Raw genomic sequence first — 24,139 nt, forward strand, 5'->3', positions numbered from 1 at the left:
TTCTTGGTGATTTTGCGTACATAAGCTATCTATGTTTATTTATTTATCTATGATAAATTTAAAATTAAACCAATCAGAGTCCACAATTCTCAGGTTTTAGGTTTGCGGACCGTACCGACCTGTACACCGTTTACCGGCAATAATCTCAAGTATGTAACTGAGTTACCATGAGTTACTCATGAATTAATTATTCATAATCACATTCACTCATCATCAGTCCAATCCAGTCTAACCTTGGAGACGAGCAGGGTTAGATGGAAGTTGTTTGTTTACTGAAACTAATTCATGAAAATAATCATGAATGCGAAATTAAGTGCAACAAAATTTATTTATTTTTAATGAATGCGCAATTTCGTGCAAAACTGGTTTCGTATTGATACAAAAATGATGCAGAAAATTAATTTCCTGATAAAATTCATTTCTTGCAAATAGATTATCAAATACAATAGGTAGCAACAGAGAAATGGACTAATGATACACGACGTCACAAGTGTCAAATATAACAAGGAAAACTAAATTTCCTCACAATAGTTGACATGTTTTCCAAGATTCAATTTAAAAGTTTAAGAACAGAACATAAAGAACACATATAATTGCACTTATTTCACTGTAAGAAACGCACTTTATTCTAAAATTATCATTAGTATTAATGATTTTGTCCGACAGAAAAACTGAGTAAGAATACAGCTGTACTGAGAGTGTACAAATTCTACGTTGCTATCTATTGTACTTGACAATCCATTTGATTTCGTGCAAAACAACGCAACTGCAGCGCAAGACTGTTCACCCGTGTAAACCCTTCTGTATCAGTTCTTCAAGTTCATCTAGATTCTATGAAACATACATCGTAATAATCTCGACTAATTCTAATTTTAAATATGAACATGAAAAGATAAATTATTTTATCCTACGAGTGTTCTTTTATATAGTTTATACGCAATCAAGCGTAATGAATGGATTCAATACAGAATAAATTACCCCACAAAAAAGATCAACAATTGATCAGCTCTACGATTTTCCTATAATAGATACCCCTCAGCAGTTTTGGTTTTGTATATCTTAATGCTTTATTAGAACCCAAAAGATATTTAGATATGGTTGAAAGCAGAAAGCAAAATTATAAATAGACAAGAACATTATATAATATATGGCAATAATTAATAAAATTGTTTATTCTATGTTTTAAGCAAAACATTGAAATCTAATAGGCTACAATGATTGGGCCAATATAATAATCTAATTCTAAATCTATTCTATTTCAGCTTTGCATTTTATCCAGCTTACATGTGTAAATTAAAAGGAGAGCTGCGGATTACAATGAAGTTCAATTATTTTTCAATAGAATATTAATTAAATATTAATAAATAGTATTAACTTAAAAATGAAGAAATTAGCGGTTTATTGTGTTGCTATGCTTTACATTAGAAATTCTCAGGCAAATGGAACATTGATATAACTAGATTTGTAGCCAGCTGTGAAGCCACTGAAAATAATAAAGTTTAAAATTTGTTTGAAATCAAATTCAATTTGTTTTTTTCAATTTTTCAATTTTTCAAAAGGATTCCTTCTTCTGAAATTTTCTGATTAGTCCCGAAAATCGTAATTTAGACCGATTGACGATCTACATAAACCAAATAATTCTGTATGGCCCAACTAGTCGTCTTTATTCTGTTTGTTCCACAAAGTACTTATTCACTTTGTGCAAAGATGGCAATGCCTGATTTACAACGGTACCCTTCTCTTTGCATGAAATTACGCTTTGCAGCCCCTTTCATTTTTGATAGACTGTTTAAAATAATAACTTGAGTCTAATTGTCTTTTTATCCCACTGTATGAAAGACATACCTTTTCATTTTGATCATTGGCTCCCCTTTCACCAAATAACAAATCGACCAGTATGTATCACATACCCATGCCTAATAAAAATACGGATTTGCTGTAGTTTGTTTGACAGATAGTTCTACTCTTAAATGGAGTGTTCGTGAAAATGAAAGGGGGTATATGCTTGCGGCGATAAATAATCGCTTCTGATCGCTACTAATCTTACTTCTATCTGTTGCGTCTATGTGGAGAAAATTGTTAAAAACGTCTCATACTGAAGAATAAAGGTTCATACAAATTGAGGAAGTTGGAACATCGTGAAAAAAATCAAATTAATATCAAACAAATAATTTAGATATTAAATCCTATAGTACCTACTATTTTTCGACGCATTTGTATATAGTTGATATTTCATAGTATTTTTTATTTTGTGTTTTTTGAAATTAATATTTCGCTTACAACTTGTTTTCACGACTGGCGCATTCCCGGAAAATATGGAAAATGTCGTCTTCATTATCAAAATCCTCGAAATAGGAATGAACGTTTTTAATGTCGTCTTCATTATCAAAATCCTCGAAATAGGAATGAATGTTTTTAAAAGTCACTCTCAGACCATAAAATCATAGATCATAGATCATAGATCATATCTCAGATCATAGAATCATAATATGGATCATAGAAAGTAAAACATATTATGAAATATTAACTATATACGAAGGTGTCGAAAAATAATCGATGACTATAAGTTGTAATATCTAAATGCTTTGTTTGGAATTAAATTGATTTTGTTACGATCCGAGTCGTATGTTGCAATTTTCTGAATTTGTAAGGAATCTATGTTCTTCGGTATGAGACGTTTTTAACAATTTCCTAATTATAGACGCAACAGATAGAAGAAAGATTTGTAGCGATCAAAAGCGATTATTTATCGCCGTAAACCTATACCCCCTTTCAATTTTGGCGAGTACTCCCTTTCATGCAGGAACATCTTTGGTGGATAAGGTACAGGGTTTCTCGATTGTTATGAATAAAAAGTGTAGTATCTAATTTTAAAATCCAATATTATTATGTCTGCTAGAATTTATTGTATGTAAACGGTAATTGTCTGTAGACAGGCAGTTTTACTCTGTTTGTGTACGGTATTTTTTTTGTTTTATTAAGTACAACACTATGCAGTCAAAACTTAAACAAACCAAAATTGTAAACAAAGCAGACAGAAATCTTACTAATTACCAAATAGGTTGTCAAGTACAATAGATGGCAACAGAAAAATCGACCAACTGCGCACAACGTCATATGTGTCAAATGAAAAAAGAAAGACGACATGTCCCCTAATTAGTTGGTATGATTTCCAAGATTCGGTGGAGATAAATGTCGTCTTTGTAGGAAAACGTAAAAAATATTTACAACTCAAAATTAGATAGAGTATTTTTACTGTCGATTGGTGGCTTATTTTTTTGTCTGTATATCTATGTAAACTAAATAGTCTGAAAAAAATCATACAGACATCCATATTGCGAAATTTGAATATAATATACATGTTATCTCACAAAACACTTTGCAGATCCAAAATTTTGGCTGCAACAGATAACTTACATAAAATGTACGAAAATTTGTGAAATTTTTTATTATTTATGAACAAATGAATGTATGTAAAAAATCAAAATTTGAAAAATCTGGGAAATCAATTTATCGGCTCATGATCCATAATTAAAGAAGTGATTGTAATATAAAAAGAATGCCTGGAAATAGCTGAAATATCAAGATTTCTAATGTTACCATATTTGTGAACATTTAATCAAAATTGTTGCCTCAGTACCCAATACCCCTACTCCAAATTTTTGTTTGGGACACCATGTTTATAATATATATCTACAGAGACTTTCCAATAATTTCATAATTAAAGCACTTTAGAAAAATTTTATATATTTCTTACGTGTTCCCAAAAATAGTAAAATACGACATTTGAGAAAAAAATTAAATATCCTTAGAAGACGACATTTCATTAGAAAATTACCGTTTCTTGTTGCCTGTATTTCCCCCGGATCTGGGGGTTTTTCCACGATTAGATCGTTCCAGAGCACTTCTCCAAAGATATCATTAAACATCTCTGAAATATGTTTTAACGTTATACTTTCGAATTACAATGTTAAAGGGTTATGTACTGTATCAGTTTCAACCCCGTTATTTAGTCTATGGAACGTTAAATGAAAAAATGTAAAAACAGAAATAAAGAACATATAAAATTGCACTAATTTTACTAAAAGATTAGCACTTTAGTCTAAAAATATCACTTTTATCTATAGTTTTGTCAGACAGAAAATTTGAGTTGACACTTATGACGTTTAAACAGCTGTACTGAAAGTGTACGCATTCTGTGTTGCCGTCTATTGTACTTGACAACCTATTTGCTAATTACAGCTTTCCCAGTAAGTATTGCACTTTTAAAAAAGACGATTTCGAAATCGCAATTCAATTCCCATGTTTATTGGTACACCCTGAAAATACATACAAAACATGGGACATTTTCTTGAAGTAGAAAAGGGTAGAACCTGGCATTCCTCTCGTGATTCACAGATTTCTTGACATTTATTCTTCCCAGTTGCAAGGAAGGATGTGTAGGAATTAGGCGTAATGTCAGCGTTCATCTTCATGAAGGATACAATTCAATTCTCGTCATTTAGTTTCACCATTTAATTTGCATGACAAAATTCAATAAAAAGTTTTAAAATTATTTATTTTTTAAACTCTGAAATGGCTGTAATGTCGTCCGCCTATTTCATTGTATTTTGTATTCCTACTGTAATAGATTGAATATTATCTCTTTTTCCTGGAGGGAGTTTTCAATGTTTGAATGTAACTGACAAATCCAGCCGTCAGCACAGTCCACAGAGGGATAACTTCAAGATACAGTCATTTACAATAATGAAGTAAGTAAGTTTACAATAATGAAGTAATTTAATTTACACAATATTGAAGTAAGTAAATTTACAATATTGAAGTAAGTAAATTTACAATAATGAAGTAAGTAAGTTTACAATAATGAAGTAAGTTAATTTACAATAATGAAGTAAGTAAATTTACGATATTGAAGTAAGCAAATTTACAATATTGAAGTAAGTAAATTTATGAAGTAAGTAAATTTACAATAATGAAGTAAGTAAATTTACAATAATGATGTAAGTAAATTTACAATAATAAAGTAAGTAAATTTACAAAACATAGAACATAAAACATAAAACATAAAAAGGAAGGTATGTTATAGCCGTAAAAGCATATATTTTAATATTAGTTTAGATTTCCAAACTGGTAAACTGGGTTTACAAAAACTGTTACCTACAAGTTGTACTGTTGATTGTAAGAAATCCTCTAGTTCCTGTAGATACGAGTATAAAGGGATCCTCGAGATTTCCCTTTAAATGAGTTTTATGAAATATATTTCCCACGTAACAAAAGTTCTCCAGTTTTGGTGACTTGCTTTGAAAAATTTCCTCGGAAATTCTCTTGAATTAGTCCCCAATTTTAGAGATTTTTTGGGTACCATAGTTCCTGAGAATTTCTCTGGAATGTCCGAATATTTCTCAGGAAATTCCTGAGAAATTCTCAATCCTAATTTTATGGTTTATTGAAGAAAGACATAGCCTCGCGGAATTCCTAAAATTTTTTCTCCAAGAAATTCCTGTAAAATTATTATAGGACTTGGTCGCTAATTTTAGGGATTTTTTGAGGAACTGACAAATAGTCAAAGCATTGAAGAGATTCTCAGAATTTCTCATGAATTATCAGTCTGCAAGCATTATGTACAGATTACTTTGTTTTACTAGTTATGGATGTAAAACATTTAATCTAGAAAATTCTACTTCTTAAACTTCCCTCACAACACTTTGTGCCATTTTTAAAGGGATATGGATGAGAAGAAGGGCATTCAGTCCGAGGTCCAACTTGTCTATTCCCAACCTAGTATACAGATTTTCAATTTACATTATACACTAGTGTGCAAGGGTGTATGTTAGAGGGGGGGGGGGGGTGAAGGGGGAAGTGCCTCAAACAACACACACCACCCCCTGCCCTGCAATTTCCCCATATAAAACGCAAATACATCAGAATGATTTTACTTTTAGTATTAGGCAATTATACTAAAACAATAAAGACAACTTTCGATTAATATCAAGCTTTTAATTAGCATGGATACACATAAACATAGAAACAAATAGAAACTGTCCATTAAGAATGGTTCCCTTAAGTACAGTCTTGCAGTTTTTGAAAAGAGGAAAGGAGAAATGCCCCCCCCCCCCCCGAGGAGTATAGGAAGGGGCTCTACCCCCTTTGCAACCACTCTTGTTACTTACTTTAGCAAATACTAGAAACATCACTTTCACTGCAAAATATTGCAATAATGTACTGCTTGTTATACTCAGCAAATGGAAAAAGGAAGGTTGACTAGGGCTGGGCATGTTCCGACATTTTTTAAATTGTTCCGTTCTAGAACGTTTCCTTCTTTGTTAAAATAGTTCCATCTTAGTTTCCATTTTGTAAACCGTAAATTTTTCTGATTTACGAAACGTAAACCGTAAAATTTCCAGTTTCCATTTTGTAAACCTTAAATTTTTCCAGTTTACTTATCGTAAACCGTAAATTTTTCTGGTTTAATTAATGTAAACCGTAAAATTTCCAGTTTCCATTTTGTGAACCGGAAAATTTAACACAATGTTAGACATAGAAAGTAATGTTAAAACATTAAAAGTTAAAGCTTATTAGTTGACATACATTAAATACGCATTTAGTTCTATAAATATGTATTCACAAATATTTTACTATAGTTCATCATGACTATTTTACATGTACAGTTTTTACTTCCCCCACAATATTTTTTGACAAACTAGTTTTTATTTTTAAAGACCCCCCCCCTCTACCCTCCGTATTTGATCAGTTTAGGATGAAGTGAACCATATAAATAAGGCTTTAAATTGGTGAATTAAAGAAATAATAAATTTCAATATTTTTTCCGGCACAAATGTTTAAACCAGCATTAAACCTTCCCTTGGGCCATGTGAGTTGCCTCGCAAATTTTGGGCTTGATCGGTTCAGCTGTTTTGACGTTTATTGGATACAAACGGACAAACAAACAGACGAGTAAAGTATTTTTGTACAGTGAGAACCAGAAAACTCTGGAATAGGAGGACGACTTTTAGACTTAAAGTATGCCTTCCAATAGTTCAATGAACATGATACACGGCAATTAAGTAGTTGTATATACTTTATGTATTGTTTACAGACAAATTTAAAAGTGATGTTGTAAGTTACTATTTAACCTATTTGCTTTGTAACAACATCAAATAGACTTAAGGATTGCTTTTTCCTTTTTCCTTTCCACGGTTTTCTGTAGATGAAATCATTTTGAGGCAGTCAGGATTTATATTTCATGATAATTCACAGTATTAGTATTACATTAACGACATCTAAACCTGGCGCACATTCTATTATCATTTAGATAGTATTACTTACTGGTTTTATCTTTTTACATCTTTTATCTTTTCCGGAACCTTTTCCCGAAAATTTCCGGAACGATTGTTCCGTAAACCGGAATTTTCCAGAACAACGTTCCAGAAATTTCCGGTTTAGTGGAAAAAAATCGTTCCGGAATTCCGGATTTCCGGAACCTTTTCCAAAATGGAAATGGAAAAAATTCCGGATCATTTCCGTACATAAACCGTAATCCGGAATAGGGGTACATCTGTCTCATAATGGTGCAAATACAGCAAGTTATAAACTTTCTTTCAAAAGCAGCGCCATATATGAGGTGCACAGGGAGGCAAGAAAAAGAAAACTGCGGACGCAAAGATGGAGAAAGGAGAAAACGATTAACATATGAAATTATTTACTATGCCTGGTACCAATTTATTTTACAAGAATTATAAAAAATAAATTATTAAAACATTGGAATTTTTTTTAAAAATGGCAGGGACAGATTAATAAAATAGGCAACAGGTTGTATTGGAGAAAGGGGGGGGGGAGAAGTGGAACTGGAGGGAGGTTTTTATTATTTCTAGATGATTCAGAACATGTTCCTAATTTAAAATGCGTTCCCGACTTAGAAAGCATTCCTCATTTTAACATACTTTTCAAGCAATTTCTGTTCATTCGACGTTTGTTTATTTAACAATTATCATTCCAATATTTTTAAGAACTTGTTCTATGTGTTTTTCTTTTTTTCAAAATGATCGGATTGGTCTAGATAATTCTGTTCACTCTCATGAAAGAATGATTGTTCCCCAGGAACAATACCCAGCCCTAAGGTTGACACAAGGGTAAATGGTTGTTTATGAAGGTTAGACACTTTGGATACGCTAGACATGTCGACTCCAAAACAATAAACTTGCTTATAAATAATAAAAAAAAAAAACATAGTTCGACTTCATTGCTATTTGCTAGATGTTGTTTATTGTAAATTGTACATGCTAAAAGTAACCCTCAAAGGGATAGTTACCCTTATAGTATCTACCTCTAACCACAACTGAGCCTAAAAAATTAAAGATGTTCAGAATTCTCAAATCATTAATATAAAAACTGCAGCCAATATTGTGGGTTTTTTCATACATCAGACAATGGATAAACAGAGTTACATTAATTGTTCCTGGATTTGGAGAACTAGGAGTGTTCTTTTCCACATAAGCCATCTCACATACACCTCCATCCCTTCAGCAATTTGTTGCATCAAAAATGTTTAACTTTTTTAAAAAAAAACATTCAATTACTAGATACACTCTTTTACCATAATATTAAGTAGAATATACAATTTTTATACTTCCTTACCATTATCTATAAACAAAATGTTCTGAACTTTTAGAATGGAAAAACTATTAAAATTGATAGAGCAATACACTTTTAATACTATTTACCCTAGCAGAAAATATTGTTCTTAATTTAAAATCTTAGTTGGATGAATTTAAAACTTCATTACTAAAGATTGGCTAAGGTCATGATTTTAATAAGCAATTATTGCCTATGATTTTTTTCATTTTGACACTGAATATATTTAATAAGGATCTGTATCCAGGTCATAAACCTTTCTTACAAAGGAATTGAGTCTTTGCCACGAACTGTGCTTTTCTAATCCTTATATCTTTGCAACCCAATGTTATAGACCTTAGATGTCTCAAACTATGACTTCTGTCTGCTAGGTCGAAGAGCCTAAGTTTAAAATATTAAAGGTTTACACTATTAGGTTGCACAGATATAGGGATTTGAGTTTGTGGCAAAGACTTAATTAATTTTGTAACATATTTTTAAACTAATGAAGATGTTTAAATTTTTATTTTATAACTTTATCCTCAAACTTGATGGACCGGCCATAGATTAGGAAGTCTTAGAGTTTTTTTTAAAAGAAAATATTTTTTTAAGCAAGTTTTAGTTAATTCCAGAACTGTATAGCGCAATTTCGCGCAACAGAATTGAGATTGAAAACCCTAAAGACTACACACGAGGTTCCAAAGATATAGAGATGATAAAGATAAGACCCTGTTATTTTAAATTAATACTTGAATATGAAGGCAGTATAGGGTGATCCGGTTCTGAGGGCAGCTGCGCCCTACATAAATATACATATTAGCTGTTCAAGAGCTGAGAACTCTTGGTCTTGATGATTCGTTAAATTTGTAAATAAATTTAATCATTATTCGATATCTCGCATGCTAATTTTACCCTCAAGGAATAACTGAAATAAGGAGATTAAGCATTGATCCTTAAAATAAAAGTGTCCACTTTGGATATCAAGATCAAGCGATCAGAATTATGAGTATCAAGCTTAAAAGTGTTCATTAAAAAAATGAACACAATATTTTTGTGTAAGATGGTTATGAGGCCTTCAAAGAACCACCCTTTCTTCCAATAACAAAAAAGCAGGTTAAGTTCTCAACAATTTTTCCAATCATATCTGTATATGTTTATGGATATGGATATGTATATGTATATGTATATGTATATGGATATATATATGGATATAATTTAAAAGGTGTCTAAAAGTGATAATTTTGGTGAAAGGGGAAATATATACCCCGTTTCCTCGTAAGGACAGGGAAGGAAGATGAAGGAGTTAGTCGTGTACGAACTTGCATGAGAGGAGGTGGAGCTGATCGTTTTGACCAGGATGTGCAGCTGTATATAAGTTTTAACCGTTTGATATCCATTTCTTTCCTTTTATTCAATAAAGTATCTCGTTTCGTGTTATCGCGTTATATTCATTAGTTTTGTGAATAAGATTGGTAAAATGCAATTTAGATATACATTGTTCTCAATTTATCTTTTACAATGAGTTGCTGTTTTAATAGACATAAAAATCAATTTACCTCAACATTAGATCTAAACTTTCGTGAGCTTGTGATGGCATTCGTGTTCCAGAACGATAAACTAACATTTCTAGCTTGGAAGGTGTAGGAAGCCTTCTCCCCCATACACTGACACGGTAAGTTTAAGTTTACTCCTGTAGTTAATGTCATTCTGTTCAGGTTTACATGTTCAGAATTAGATGTAATTACAATTACACGTTCAGAAATTTACATTTTCAGTTTAGGGTCGGAGCTGGATTGTAATAATTCAGCTGTTCATTTTTTTGTGATTCATGCCATTTTTTTTTATTTTGAATCTGTGTTTTGTTTTTAATTGTTCATTATTCTTATGGATTGGTATGCATTAAAAGTAAAAATTCATGAACTAAACAAAAGAGGAGTATTTTTATTTAAGACTAGCAAAGTTCTGATAACATTTTAAATATGATGAAAACAGTTGCTTCAATTTAGATTATCCCAAGAAAGTGGAACCGTTAGTGTCAATTGTTACAAATGTGGCCAAATCTGAAGGTAAGGTTCGAAATGTAGAGACGATTTAGAACTTTTGTCCCCTGAATTGTCAAGATAGGGCTTTTCTGTATTACCAATATACGTCTTAGGGTTTGGTAGGGGGGGGGGGGGCTAAAGTTTCAAACTTAGTAAAGAAGAAAGCTATAGTTTTAGAAATTTTGCATAACAAAAAAATTTGTTTAATATACATAACTGCAGACCTAAAGGTTTGTTCAGAGTTAGAAATTTTAATCAGGCAAATAAATATATCAAACTTTTGCCTGCGAAATGAAGAAAAGGCCGAAATGAATTCTCATTTTTTCTTGTGATATATATTGATCCTAAAAAATAACCTGAGCTGAAAACTTTAGAATGAGATATCATTAGTCCCGATTACTTAATCTGAGTACGGACACACTTTTGATTTTCTTCTTAAACCGTTCTTTCTTGGATATAGTAGAGAAAAATCATTAACAGGTTTCTTTTAATTTAGAGAGTCCCTCCCGTTTCTTGGATTTATATATGCGACTCTGATTGGTTGAATTTATACATTTTTCAGGATACAATCTCCGCACGGAAAAATAGTTCTGTTTTTACTTAATTTTGGTTTATTTAAAGGGAGTGGCCGGCTATTTAAGATAGTTGAACTGTGTAAGCAGTTTTGTGGAAAACTTCTTTCGGATTCATTTGAGACACATTAAACTATTTAAAGATCTGCAATCATGAGATTGAGCGCAAAACTCCTACTTTGGGGGTGGATACGTTTTCAGAATTTTTTTTTTCTTAATTATTAAATAACGACAACGAAAAATAAAGTAAAACTTATACAGTCTAATTAGAAGGTTAGGAACATATTTCTCAAAAGAAATATGTCAATAAATCAATGCTAGAATCGATTATTTCGTTTTTATTATTATATTGAATTTCTTATCTTCTTTGAATTTATTCGCAGATTTCTTCAAATTCTTCAAATATTGTCTTTTTAATAATAATTCTAGAAAATCTTCGAAAATCTTTAAAATTTGTGAAAATAGAAACTAATAATTGAACAAGATTACTTATTTTCGATGATAAGATTAATTTTTGTCTGTAGTTTATTGTAGAACTTTTTTACATGTTATGTCGTCGTTATTTAATAATTAAAAAAAAACTAATTAAAAAGTTTTATATGTCTCAAATGAATCCGAAAGAAGTTTTCCACAACACTGCATACTTAGTTCAACTACCTTACATACCTTTAAAGATTTCTCTCTGCTGGAAATTATCTCAAAATTGAATTTTTAAGCACATTTTGTATTGTACATTGTAAATTGTATATTGTATATTGTATATTGTACATTGTAAATTGTATATTGTATATTGTATATTGTATATTGTATATTGTATATTGTATATTGTATATTGTATATTGTATATTGTATATTGTATATTGTATATTATGTATTGTATATTGAAAAATAGATTAAAATTTCATTAATGTCTGAAATCAAGTGTATTTAAATATCTATATATAAATTTGGCTTGTCTGTCTGTCTGTCTGTTTGTCTGTTTGTTTGTTTGTATCCAATAAACGTCAAAACGGCTGAACCGATCGGGCCCAAATTTTTTGTGGGACATCACGTGACCACAGGGAAGGTTTATGAATGATCAAAATTTCAAATATTTGTCTCCATCAAAATTCGATCTTCATTAAATTTTTGAAAATTTTGAAAATCCACGAAATTTTTTGTGAAAATCCGCGAATTATTTTTGTTTTGTTTTACGATGTACACAAAGAGAACATGTTCACAATTAATTTAGAAGATGGGCGCGAAGCGCCCTATAAGGCTAGTGTTTAAAAAATAGATAGATTACTTTAGAATTATCTAAAAAATACATTAAAAATGAGTTTCGGAAAAAAAGATGTAGGACGAAAGTTGATTTTAAAATTAAAATGCAAGGTGACTGTTGAGTATTGAGTGGTGGTTTACAGAATGAGAGTTTGCTTTACTGAGAGTTACATGAAACTAATAACAACGTGAAAGCATAATATATAATAATTTTAACTCATATTATATGATATATATAATAATTAGAAAAAATATGTTAACTAAAATAAAAAAATTTTTAAGAAACGTTTAGAATAAATCAAATTCTGGATCCATTAAAAAAATAATATTTATATATTTTGAGTACACAAGCCAGGTTTATTTAGAAAATGGCCATGCTTACTTTTAATTTGAATATAGAGTTTTATTAATTCATGACAAGCTGTCTCATATTTTGCAGAAACCATGCATTTGTACTTTAAATACAGAGAGGTTGGTATATTTTACGAATCCCAATTTACTTTTCATGTCCAGGGCAAATAGATTGTTAAGTACAAGAGATGGCAACCTATTATTTGTACACTCTCGGTACAGCTGTATTCTTACATCACAAGTGTCAACTCAGATTGTGTCCGACAAAATTATTAATTATAGAGATAATTTTAGAATAAAGGGCTTATCTTACAGTAAAATAAGTGCGTTATTATGCGTTATTTATTTTCTGTTTTTACAGATTTTTATTTAATCTTGAAATCATGTCAAATAATGTGAGAAAATTTCGATTTTTTTGTTATATTTGACACTTGTGACGTAGTGTTAATCCATTTCTCCACCTATTGTACTTGATAATCTATTTGGTCCAGGGTATTTCTAAAATTTGACAGAGGGAGGGGTGGTATCTTATCTTATCTTGATGTTTTCTTGTATATATATAGTGCACGCTATGCAGAAGACCCTAAATTAGACATAATAATGTTACTATTGAGTATAAAACGCATTTTAATGGCACCAATTTATTCAAGATTTTTTTTCTGAACAAAAAAAGCCACCACAGTGCACCTGTCCCATACTTGAACACGTGATTAATTTCCTAAATAGAAGATGCTGCTAAAGGGTGCACTGTGTATAAGTCAGTCAATTCTTTTCATGTGTGCGCGGAGCGCCAAAGAAATTTTGTTAAGTACCTTGTTTAATTACAGATATAATTACAAGAAATAATCATTTATATATTTTGAAAAAATGCATCAAAAAACATATATAATTTTAATCACCTACATTGAAAAAGGACAGATAGTGTTACGTTTTCTCCTGAAGTTATTGAATATATGATTAATCATTCTATTTCTAACCAACATTCATAATCTTATTTCATTTTCGATTTTATAGAAGTTCATTTAAAGAAGATAAACGGGTTATCAAATATGATAATCAGATAGAAATTTGTCAGAATGTTCTCTAGATTTGGAACTGAGTTCTTGCCACAAACTCAAATATTCTAATCCCTAAATCTTTGCACCGAGTGGTGTAAACCTTTGATATTTCAAACTTATTTTACCAAAACAATTCAAAGTTTGAAGTATCTGCACATTTCAATTATTTTCGTGCAAATTTTAAAGATATTTAATTTTAAAATCAACCTTTTTTTAAAAACAAATTCTAGGGCCCTCAGGATTCTAGGGGGGTATTTACCCCAGGATTCTAGGGGGGGGGGTAATCACCCCCAGGATTCCAGGGGGGGGGTAAATAACCCCCCTTATTTACGCCAGTGATAAGCAGGCTAAATCTATGTGGGTGCAGTGCATCTAAAAAAGTTTGAACACTTTAAGAGCTTGTTTCCAATAATTTCTGATTTTTTTATTTTTTATTTATGGGTTTCATAATTTGCAGCTGTTGCAACTGATTTATCTCTTCAAATGTTTATTGTACGTTTTTAGAAAATTTACTTAAAAATTTTAAAATCTTTCGGAACATTTCATATTCAAATGAAAAAGACTAAAGTTTTACGGTTTTCTGGTTCTCCTTGTATTCTTTTATACCCCCCCCCCCCCCCCCCATCTCGTGCAGTTAATCTAATATTGCATTGATTAAAATACGAACTTAGCCTGAAATTTTGTGCAAAATGTTTGGTTTTAATAAAAAATTAATCAGGGAAAATCCATAAATGCTAAAACATGAAAAAAGTATTCTGGAAACTAAAATAATTAAAGATTGTAAAATTAAAAAACATATTTTTAATAAACAAAGACTAATATTGTATTTATAAAACTTTAAACATAGCTTCTATCAGAAATTAAAGAAATTATTTTATTTCGTCCGATAACGACTTAATAAATTAACGGTCGTTTTACATAATAACTGGATGAAGTTAAAAAAAATTGCACAAAAGACAAATAAACTCAACCAAAAAACCAAAACAACGAAGTTATTATTTTATTAAACTTTTTTAAAAGAGATTTTTTGTCCCCCGGACGTGATCGGGTTGTTACGATCAAATCTCGAAATTTTTTCTATTGCGAAGATTTGTTGTTGTATGGGTTTTAATCGATCTACCAGGGGTTGTAATCTGGCAGCACATTAATCCATCATCACTCACTTGGATCAATCCACTTAGAGCTTATTTCTTGTTGACTAGAAAGAACGCACCCTTTCGCTGCGAGAGATGTTGACAGCCACCCATCTGAGTCTGTCCTCCTACATCCGTGACCGTAGGTGGTCATAACTGTTTACCAGACGTTGGCTTCAGATGTTTTTTGTAACACCAGGATTGTGTGGAGTACGGGAATAGAACCCGTGAACACAAGTCTGGACACCAATCCAGTTACTGGCTGTGGACAAGTGTGCTTATCTTCATGTGCTCTAACGAGAGTTGGTGTCACACACTAGCCACCCTAGCCAACAATTTTCTAAAATTGCCAATTGTTATTCTTTAACAAAATTTACTTTAGGCAAAAAGATTAATAGTCATGGCATTAATTGTATTTAGTTTTTCTTCTCTTTTTATTGTTGACAATTATATTTATATTTACATATATTGATTCAGGTGTACAACAGAATACTTTTATAAAAGTGGAGACAGAAAATCAGTATTCAATGATACACCCTGATACCAAGGAAACAATTTTATTAGCCATTGAGGTAAATTAAATAAGAATTATTTTTGATTTTTAATATTTGATAAATCACATATAGGGTATCAGAAAAGTTTGTAAGTGCTAGGAGGAATATGTACATAAAGCGTTTTTTAATGTTTACTTAGCACCGAGCACATGTACAAAAATCATTATTTTACTTTAAGACTTGATAGTAGTAATCTACAAGTTTCAAATCTTTAAGATTAAGTATTAAAATTATTGATTTAATTTTTTTTTGGTTTTGTTTTACTTTGCTTCAATCACATTTGTTCATATTTTATTTCTGTTAAATTTATTTTGTACGAGGAATCATTTGATTTATGTTTCTTCAGTTGGAACCTGGACCCTTTCAGCTCTTCCACTTCTTCGCCTTATTAATAATAATAATAATAATAAAATAATAATAATAATAATAATAATAATAATAATAATAATAATAATAATAATAATAATAATAATAATAATAATAATAATAATAATAATAATAATAATAATAATAATAATAATAATAATAATAATAATAATAATAATAATAATAATAATAATAATAATAATAATAATAATAATAATAATAATAATAATAATAATAATAATAATAATAATAATAATAATAATAATAATAATAATAATAATAATAATAATAATAATAATAATAATAATAATAATAATAATAATAATAATAATAATAATAATAATAATAATAATAATAATAATAATAATAATAATAATAATAATAATAATAATAATAATAATAATAATAATAATAATAATAATAATAATAANGGTGGGATGGAACCAAGGTGGGGAAGGGTGGGATGGAACCAAAGTGAGGAAGGATGGGATGGAACCAAAGTGAGGAATGATGGGATGGAACCAAGGTGGGGAAGGATGGGATGGAATCTAAGTGAGGAAGGGTGGGATGGAATCACAGGGAGGAAGGGTGGGATGGGAAAGTTTTATTTGTACAAATTCCAGTGGGACAAAGGAATAAGAAGAAGAAAGACATTGTATGAAGGTCGGATTTGTAATATCACTATATAGACGTTGAGCGTAATGTCATTTGATCCTCCACACGTGGATTTACCAGTTCTGTCATTATTTTCGAAAACAAAGATGTAAATGCCTGATTCACAATGGTACCCTTAAACACTTTCATATTTTAAAAGTTTTCAAGGAAGAAAACCGACAATATCTTCCACATTGTTATTGATAAGATAATTGTTTCTAAGGGTATATGTGTTAATATGAAATTGCCATCTTTGCAAACAACGATAACAGACCTTTTTATTTATATTGTTAGAACGTTAGTGTTATAGAGACTGTCAATATTATGCTAAGTGACCCCCAAAATGAAAGAGTTGCATTCAACATTCACAACGGTACTATTTACACGTTAATCTGTAAGTTTGATCCTTTTCATCTGCACTTTGTATTTAGAACTCCACAATACCTAAACGATGGTTTAAAGGGTACTGGTGTGAATCAGACCCCTTTGTTGAGATAAGAATACAGTTCCTTTAACCGCTTACCAGTTCCACTTTTCTTATTTTCATCCTTACAATATGTTCTCCTTCCATCTTAACCTCCTTATACCTTCTCCGACCACTGCTCAATCTAAAGCAATCAATCAATCAATCATCCATTCTATCATTTATTCAATCAATCAACCATTAAATCATTTATTCAATAAATCATCCTATCAATCAATCAATCAATACAAAATTCAATCATTCATTTTACTAATTTTGAACACATTCATGAACTGATTTGAAATTCTTAAAAGACAAAATAACAAATACACTTATCCTAAAATAAAATAAAGATTGTAGATAAGAAACAGATTTTGAAATAGGAATAAAGATTCTTTCAGAGCTCTTAAAAGTAAAAAAAAACTTAAAATGTTTAAAAACGATGCGGACATCTGTACAGCTCTAAGAACACCTACCTGTAGCAACAAGTTCCATGCCGAAGAGCATGCTTGACATTAAGGCTACCTCCTTTCAGCTGATGCACTCCCTTCTCGTCCTGCTGCAGGGTTGTCATATTCAGGGTGTACACCTCCCCCTCCTAGATCAGGGCTGGATTAAACGTTGTCTGTTGGCAGTGGTCTTCAGAATAAATTGGAAAATTAAATCTTATACTGTGAGACTCAAATAGATTGTCAAGTACAATAGATTGCAACGTAGAATTTGTACACTCTCAGTACAGCTGTATTCTGACGTCTTAAGTGTCAACTCAGTTGTCGTGTCCAACAAAATTATTAATAATAGTGATAAATTTAGACTAAGTGCTTATCTTACAGTGAAATAAGTGCAATTCTATTTGTTCTTTATTTACTGTTTGTACACTTTTATATTTAATCTTGGAAAACATGTCAACAAATGGGAGAAAATCTTGCTTTCCTTGTTAATTTGACACTTGTGACGTTGTGTATAATTGGTCCATTTCTCTATTGCTACCTTTTGTACTTGATAATCTATCTGGTGAAACTCAAAAAATTGTGGAACAAGACGATATTTGAGCAATCATACGAGTGTTGAATGCAACTTGAAAATTAATTTTTTAGGTGAATCTATACAGTTGCTGTTCCTCCTTATTTCATAGTTTCAAGGGTCTAATTCTGTATGTGTTAATCATAGTTCTATGCAACTTTCAGACTGGGGTGAACCCTACCTCATGTTGTACCGGCACGGATCATGCAACTTTCAGACTGGGGTGAACCCTACCTCATGTTGTACCGGCACAGATCATGCAACTTTCAGACTGGGGTGAACCCTACCTCATGTTGTACCAGCACGGATCATGTAACTTTCAGACTGGGGTGAACCCTACCTCATGTTGTACTGGCACGGATCATGCAACTTTCAGACTGGGGTGAACCCTACCTCTGAATGCATGAGAAGAGAACCCTCACAACCTGTCTGCACACCAGAACCCTGAAGCACTGAACCCTAAATATAAAAATAATTGTGATTCATATATATATATAAATATATATATATATATATACCCAGTGTCCACCCCGGACTAACCACAGTGAGCAGTGTTTGGTTTCTTCTATTTGAAATCAAACGTGTTTTGGTCTATAATTCAACAATCTTTTACTTTACGGATTTGTTTATGCTATACATTTTCATTCAAAATGCATATGCTGACAAAAAAGTATAACAGAAAAAAGGCTTACAAATTATGTTTAATAGGTCAAATTGTGATCTAAAGTCACAGCTTTCTGGAATATTTACAGAACCGACGTGTGTCAGTTACTGAAATGATGAAATAATACAATAATAATACACCACGTATTGACCACTATTTACTGTAGCTATTTCAATACTGGAGACTGTAACGACATGTAGTGATGTATGTCATTCTCATGGTGACCATGGTAGGTCATTTTATAAAATTCTTGAGCATTTGTCTCATCCATAAACATCCCCCCTCCTCTTTAGTTTTTTTGCCCTGGCACTCCCATTTTGGACACTCTCATTTATCTACTTTTAATTTTTTAACTTTTATGGAATAGTAATTTGAAGAATCTTTTGCAACCGCTAATTGTAAAAGTTAGCGGTGTAAAGGTTGGAAACTAGATCTACTCAAGAGAGAGAACACTGGATGTCTGAATATATATTTGTGTACAATGTGTATAGTAAAGTACAAAGAGGGAGTTGACAGGAACTGGTCAACTTCCACGTAAACATAAACAGGGATAAATATGATAAATATATATGAATAAACTGGTCCTCCACAGCGGTTTAATTTTTTTTTGATAAGCTGGCCTTGAATAATTAGACTTTGTACATGCAATGCAACCCTGTGCCTTGCTTTAGGGAGGTTGGATGTAAATATATTTAGACCCCCTGCCTTTATAGGGTTTAAACAATGCGCTTATCTCTACATATAACTAGATATGCTACAACCTACTTAAATATAAAAAAGTCAATATTAATCTATTAAATTTTATTTATTTTCTGATTTCCATTTACTTCAATTTAAATCGAGCTTAGAACTAATTTAACGAACTAGCTAAAAAATATCGTTTATAAAAAGCTTGGTTTTGATATCCAATGTAGGGAACTTTAAAGTTTTAATGATTTGAAAATAAATTGAATTAATCCTTTTGCATAAGATGAAGATAAAAGTTTGATCCTGAGATTAAAAACAAAAAAGTTCTGAACATAAACTTTAATTCATGAAAAATGACAAGTTGTATCATAAAATGTGAAAATAATGTTCTCATTATAAAATTGGTCCAATGTTTAAGAACTGGAATAAATAATTTTTTACCCTAAATTTTCCCGCTTTTTAGCACATGTTTCAGAAAAGGAAATGTTTTCAAATTGTTTATATTTAAATAATGTTGTTGGCACGAAGATAAGAAATATAAGTAAGTAAAATTCATATTTATGTTAAAGGAACTGTAGACGTATTTATGTTAAAGGAACTGTAGACTATTTATGTTAAAGGAACTGTAGACGTATTTATGTTAAAGGAACTGTAGACGTATTTATGTCAAAGGAACTGTAGACGTATTTATGTTAAAGGAACTGTAGACGTATTTATGTTACAGGAACTGTAGACGTATTTATGTTAAAGGAACTGTAGACGTATTTATGTTAAAGGAACTGTAGACGTATTTATGTTAAAGGAACTGTAGACGTATTTATGTTAAAGGAACTGTAGACGTATTTATGTTAAAGGAACTGTAGACGTATTTATGTTAAAGGAACTGTAGATGTAAATACAATGGACCCACTGGCCGTTTCATAGTGCCATGTCCAATTCACAATGGTACGCTTTAACCCTTTGGCTAATCATGGATGCTTTTGATTTCCTTATATCTATGGTTAAACTTAAGAACTGAGAAATGCAAGGTACACTGTAAAGTGTACAGTGTACAGTGTACACTGTAAAGTGTACATGTAAAAAAGGTAACAAGCTTCCATGAGTGTATTGCAAGCATCATACAGAAATGTTTTTTTTGACGTAAAACAAGACAAATTTAATTATTTTCATCTAATGATAAAAAAGAGTTTTTAACCCAAAGGGAACGAGTTTTTGCCACAAACTCAAATATTCTTATCCCTATATCTTTGCAACCCATGGTCATAGACCTTAGATATTTCAAGCTATTAATTATTTTAGATCGAATAATCTAAGTTTGAAATATCAAAGGTTTACACAATGCGGTTGCAGAGATATCGAAATTAGAAAATTTGAGTTTGTGGCAAAAACTCAAATCCTTTTTTTTAAGTTTAAACTTCTGACCAAGAAAATTGTAAGAAAAACTATATAACCTCTCATTGCTTCTCTAGCATTGTTTTGTTTGTTTGTTATTATCCAATAATCATATTGGGCCCAAAACTATAGATGATCCCGTTCATGGTTTAGTTGGGGGTAAGAATCTTGTAAAGGAATTGAGTCTCGCCACAAATTATCAAACTTGCAATTTGCAATTTGCAATTTGCAATTTGCAAACTGATGATGCCAACCTTTGATATTTCAAATTCAAACTTAATTTATTGAATCCATCAGAATTCATAATTAAAGCAATGTTTAGAAATTAGTAAATCGGAGTTTGTGGCAAAGACTCAATTCTTTTTCCAGCCAAAAATATAAAAAAGATTTTGGAAAATCAAGCATCTTAATATTTGAAAAATTGTAGAATAAAAATGGATAAGTTTTTCTTACCCTGACAAGCCCAAGTGCCAAGAATCCAACTAACAGATTTAAGAAAAACATTTTTCACTTTCAGTGCACAATTTTAACACTCAGTCTGAAACCAAATGTTAAACATGTTTTAAGGTGTTTGCAAAAATTTGATTTAAATTGTAACCGAGCCAATATCAAAGTTTGCATGTGCTTCAAGCCTTCAAACCAGATTCACATGCATTTCCTTAAAACTTCCTTTTCAAAATGTACAACTAAATTTTATTATTAAGCGAATTTAGGTGAATTTTGAGGATACTTCATCTATAGATGTTACTTCAAGTATTAATTTCTTCATTGATTCTGCAGCATAATTCCGCAAGTCTCATTTATTATTTATTATTTTCTCGATCGATTGTTATTGCCATGATTTATAGAGATTATTTATCAGAGGTTTCGAGGGTTAAACCATTTTTAAATGGAGGGTCACTTGAAATTGCGTCTATTGTGTCTACACTAGAGATACACTATGGTTTAAGGAGCGGTTTACTTTAACAGGATTAATATTATTGAGAAAAAGAGAAGTTTGTTTATTATTTTAATAATAACGTTTGTTGATTTCTGTCTTTTGAGTCATTTGTATTCCAAGTTCGTCTATTTTATTTGTATGTTATCACTTCTTTATTCGTACATTGTTAGCATAGCTGGATCAGAACTAATACATGAGAGAATTAGTTGAACTACTTATATACTAAGTTGAACCACTTTTCTCCATCAAGAAAACAGCATGTGTTTACGCTATTCATAAAATATGACTCCTTGTAATTTTCGAACTTAAAATTTTTAAAGAATTAAGAATATTATATTTTTAAATCAGATTTGAATAATTACTGCGCTGTCTCTTATTTGTACTTTTCACGAAGTCCCGGATCACATGTTTCCATCATTACTGCTAATATAACACTGAGTACAGAAAAGTAAAAACTTTAAATGCGTCCATACACCAACATGTGTGGTGTAATAAGAATTAGTCTCCCTCCAGATATCCAAGCCGGGGTTCCCGGGCAGTCCAAGCCGGGGTTTCAAAGCAGTCCAGGCAGGGGTTCCCAGGCAGTCCATGCCAACCAGGATTCTCAGGCACTAGTAGCTGGTCCATTTCCTTGATGGCATGGGTTGACGTGCAAACATCAGGCGTGCGAGGTAGTATGATATAAGCATGAGTAATGGGGGATAAATTTTGTAGATTTAGATTAAATAATCTGGAGCTGAATTGGATCCTATTCAGTAATAAACAGTTCCAAATGATTTTTTTTATCATTTTTAGAGATATTTTATATTTTTATATTAACATTTTCTTTAAACTTTTTTACAAACAAATTTCAACATTTTTTTTAAGATTTATTACAATATTATTTTTTGAATTTTTTCAACTTTTCTTAACAGTATTCAAAAACAATTTTTTTCATTCTTTTTTTCCAGTTTTTACAAAAAATATTTCTTTATATTTTCAACTTTTTTCAAAAAAATTTTTCTTCATTTTTTATCTTTTTTTAACATAGTTCACATAATGTTTTATTTTTATTTTTCATCTTTTTTAACAATTTTCAAATAGAATACATTTTCTCTATATTTCTCTATATATCTATCTTTAAAACTATCTATCTATCTAACTATCTATCTATTTATTATTATATGAAAAAAAATTTTGTGAAAAATGCTCTCATTTTAAAAAGTTTTAAAAATGTTTTTTAAAAAAAAAAATTTTTGTGAAAAATGTTAAAAATTGTTCCAAACAATTTTTGAAAAGATCAAAATAGATTGTTTTAATCTAAAATTTATATTGGAACTTGTATGTTCTTTAGTTTTAGACGCAGCTTAAATATTTGAGATTTCACTGTTTCTTACAGAAAACATGAGAAGAAGTTAGTTTTGTGAATCTTGGAATCGCGCATTGATCTGCATCGATCTTAAAACCTTCATATTGATTTATAGGGACTGTTAAGGAAAAATGAAAGGATAGCATATAATATATTTTAAAGCTATTTGGTGAACTATAATACATTATAAACATACTCAATTGCTGTTAACAAATGCATATTTTAGATTCACATGAGGAACCATCAAATTGGCTTGAAAACCAGAAACCCAGGGTGAAAACCATAAGAAAGTGTAAAGGAATTGAGTCTTTGTCACAAACTCAATTCAATTTCAATTCCCAATATTTCTGGAACCCAATGTCGTAGACATTAGATATTTCAAACTATGAACCCTGTTAGATTTAATATTCAAAGTTTGAAATATCAAACGTTTACATTATACGGATACAAAAACTTATGTTTGTGGCAAAGACTCAATTCCTTTGTTACTGGAACTAAACCTTGCAAGAACAAGACCAAAAAGAGCTTCTCAAATTGGGTAGCATCTGACTCTGCAGAATCACTAAAAACTGCTACCACAACTGAGGAAAAGAATGGAGCAGAACTGTCTGAAAATGGAATGAAAGAGGAGTATGAGACCAGTTGGAGATGATTATTTTGACTTAGGAGGACTTCTTGGGGTAACCTTAACTAAATTATCTAATTAATATTATTTAATAAGAATACTTCAATTTATTATTTATAGTTACTTCCTCAAGCACTGGTGCTGGGCGGGGAAATCCCCAGAGGTTTATTTTTGTGGACTTAAACTTTCAATAAATTCAGCATCTCATAAATAGCTTGTACTAAACGTAAAGGGAGTTTTCGCAAAAAAATAAAGGGTGTAAAGGCTTAAGGTGTAAAATAAGAGCTTTTGATCGCTACTAATCTAACTTCTTACTGTTATGTCTAAAAGGAAAAAATTGTTAAAAACGACTCATACCGAAACATAGCGTTCATACAAATTCGGAAAGTTGCAACAT

General features: G+C 30.8%; 2 protein-coding genes and 1 long non-coding RNA gene across 7 annotated transcripts; 1 reads left to right on the top strand and 2 right to left on the bottom strand.

The window, feature by feature from the left end:
- Window positions 1-1,181: 1,181 nt before the first annotated feature.
- LOC111712479 (uncharacterized) lies at window positions 1,182-11,993 on the bottom strand. 5 transcript variants are annotated; one of them, XM_023487094.1, is made up of 12 exons: window positions 11,891-11,993; window positions 10,937-10,996; window positions 10,167-10,274; window positions 9,360-9,409; window positions 8,456-8,517; window positions 6,171-6,199; window positions 5,695-5,778; window positions 5,158-5,234; window positions 4,652-4,721; window positions 4,374-4,469; window positions 1,846-1,916; window positions 1,383-1,483 (listed from the first exon to the last, which is right to left on the bottom strand). In XM_023487094.1, exons 2-12 carry the CDS (start codon window positions 10,970-10,972, stop codon window positions 1,432-1,434), a joined length of 735 nt encoding a protein of 244 aa, XP_023342862.1. In that variant the 5' UTR covers window positions 10,973-10,996; window positions 11,891-11,993; the 3' UTR covers window positions 1,383-1,431. The 5 variants fall into 5 exon arrangements, with proteins under 5 accessions (XP_023342864.1, XP_023342862.1, XP_023342861.1 ...); XM_023487093.1 differs by lacking the exon at window positions 11,891-11,993 and having other exon boundaries at window positions 10,937-11,079; XM_023487092.1 differs by lacking the exons at window positions 10,937-10,996; window positions 11,891-11,993 and having other exon boundaries at window positions 10,167-10,929.
- Window positions 11,994-17,096: 5,103 nt separating this feature from the next.
- On the bottom strand, window positions 17,097-21,391 carry LOC111712466 (uncharacterized). Its single transcript, XM_023487078.1, has 4 exons — window positions 21,283-21,391; window positions 18,480-18,545; window positions 17,540-17,661; window positions 17,097-17,208 (listed from the first exon to the last, which is right to left on the bottom strand). The coding sequence occupies exons 1-4, from the start codon at window positions 21,331-21,333 to the stop codon at window positions 17,112-17,114; spliced, it is 336 nt and encodes a 111-aa protein (XP_023342846.1). The 5' UTR covers window positions 21,334-21,391; the 3' UTR covers window positions 17,097-17,111.
- A 97-nt stretch (window positions 21,392-21,488) lies between these two features.
- On the top strand, window positions 21,489-23,951 carry LOC111712467 (uncharacterized). The gene is made up of 4 exons (XR_002767466.1): window positions 21,489-22,440; window positions 23,344-23,409; window positions 23,626-23,797; window positions 23,863-23,951. It is a non-coding gene; the product is annotated as an uncharacterized LOC111712467 (long non-coding RNA).
- The last annotated feature ends 188 nt before the right edge of the window (window positions 23,952-24,139 follow it).

Source organism: Eurytemora carolleeae, unplaced genomic scaffold (assembly GCF_000591075.1).
Source record: "Eurytemora carolleeae unplaced genomic scaffold, Eaff_2.0 scaffold1150, whole genome shotgun sequence".
In the NCBI taxonomy this organism is placed as follows: domain Eukaryota; kingdom Metazoa; phylum Arthropoda; class Copepoda; order Calanoida; family Temoridae; genus Eurytemora; species Eurytemora carolleeae.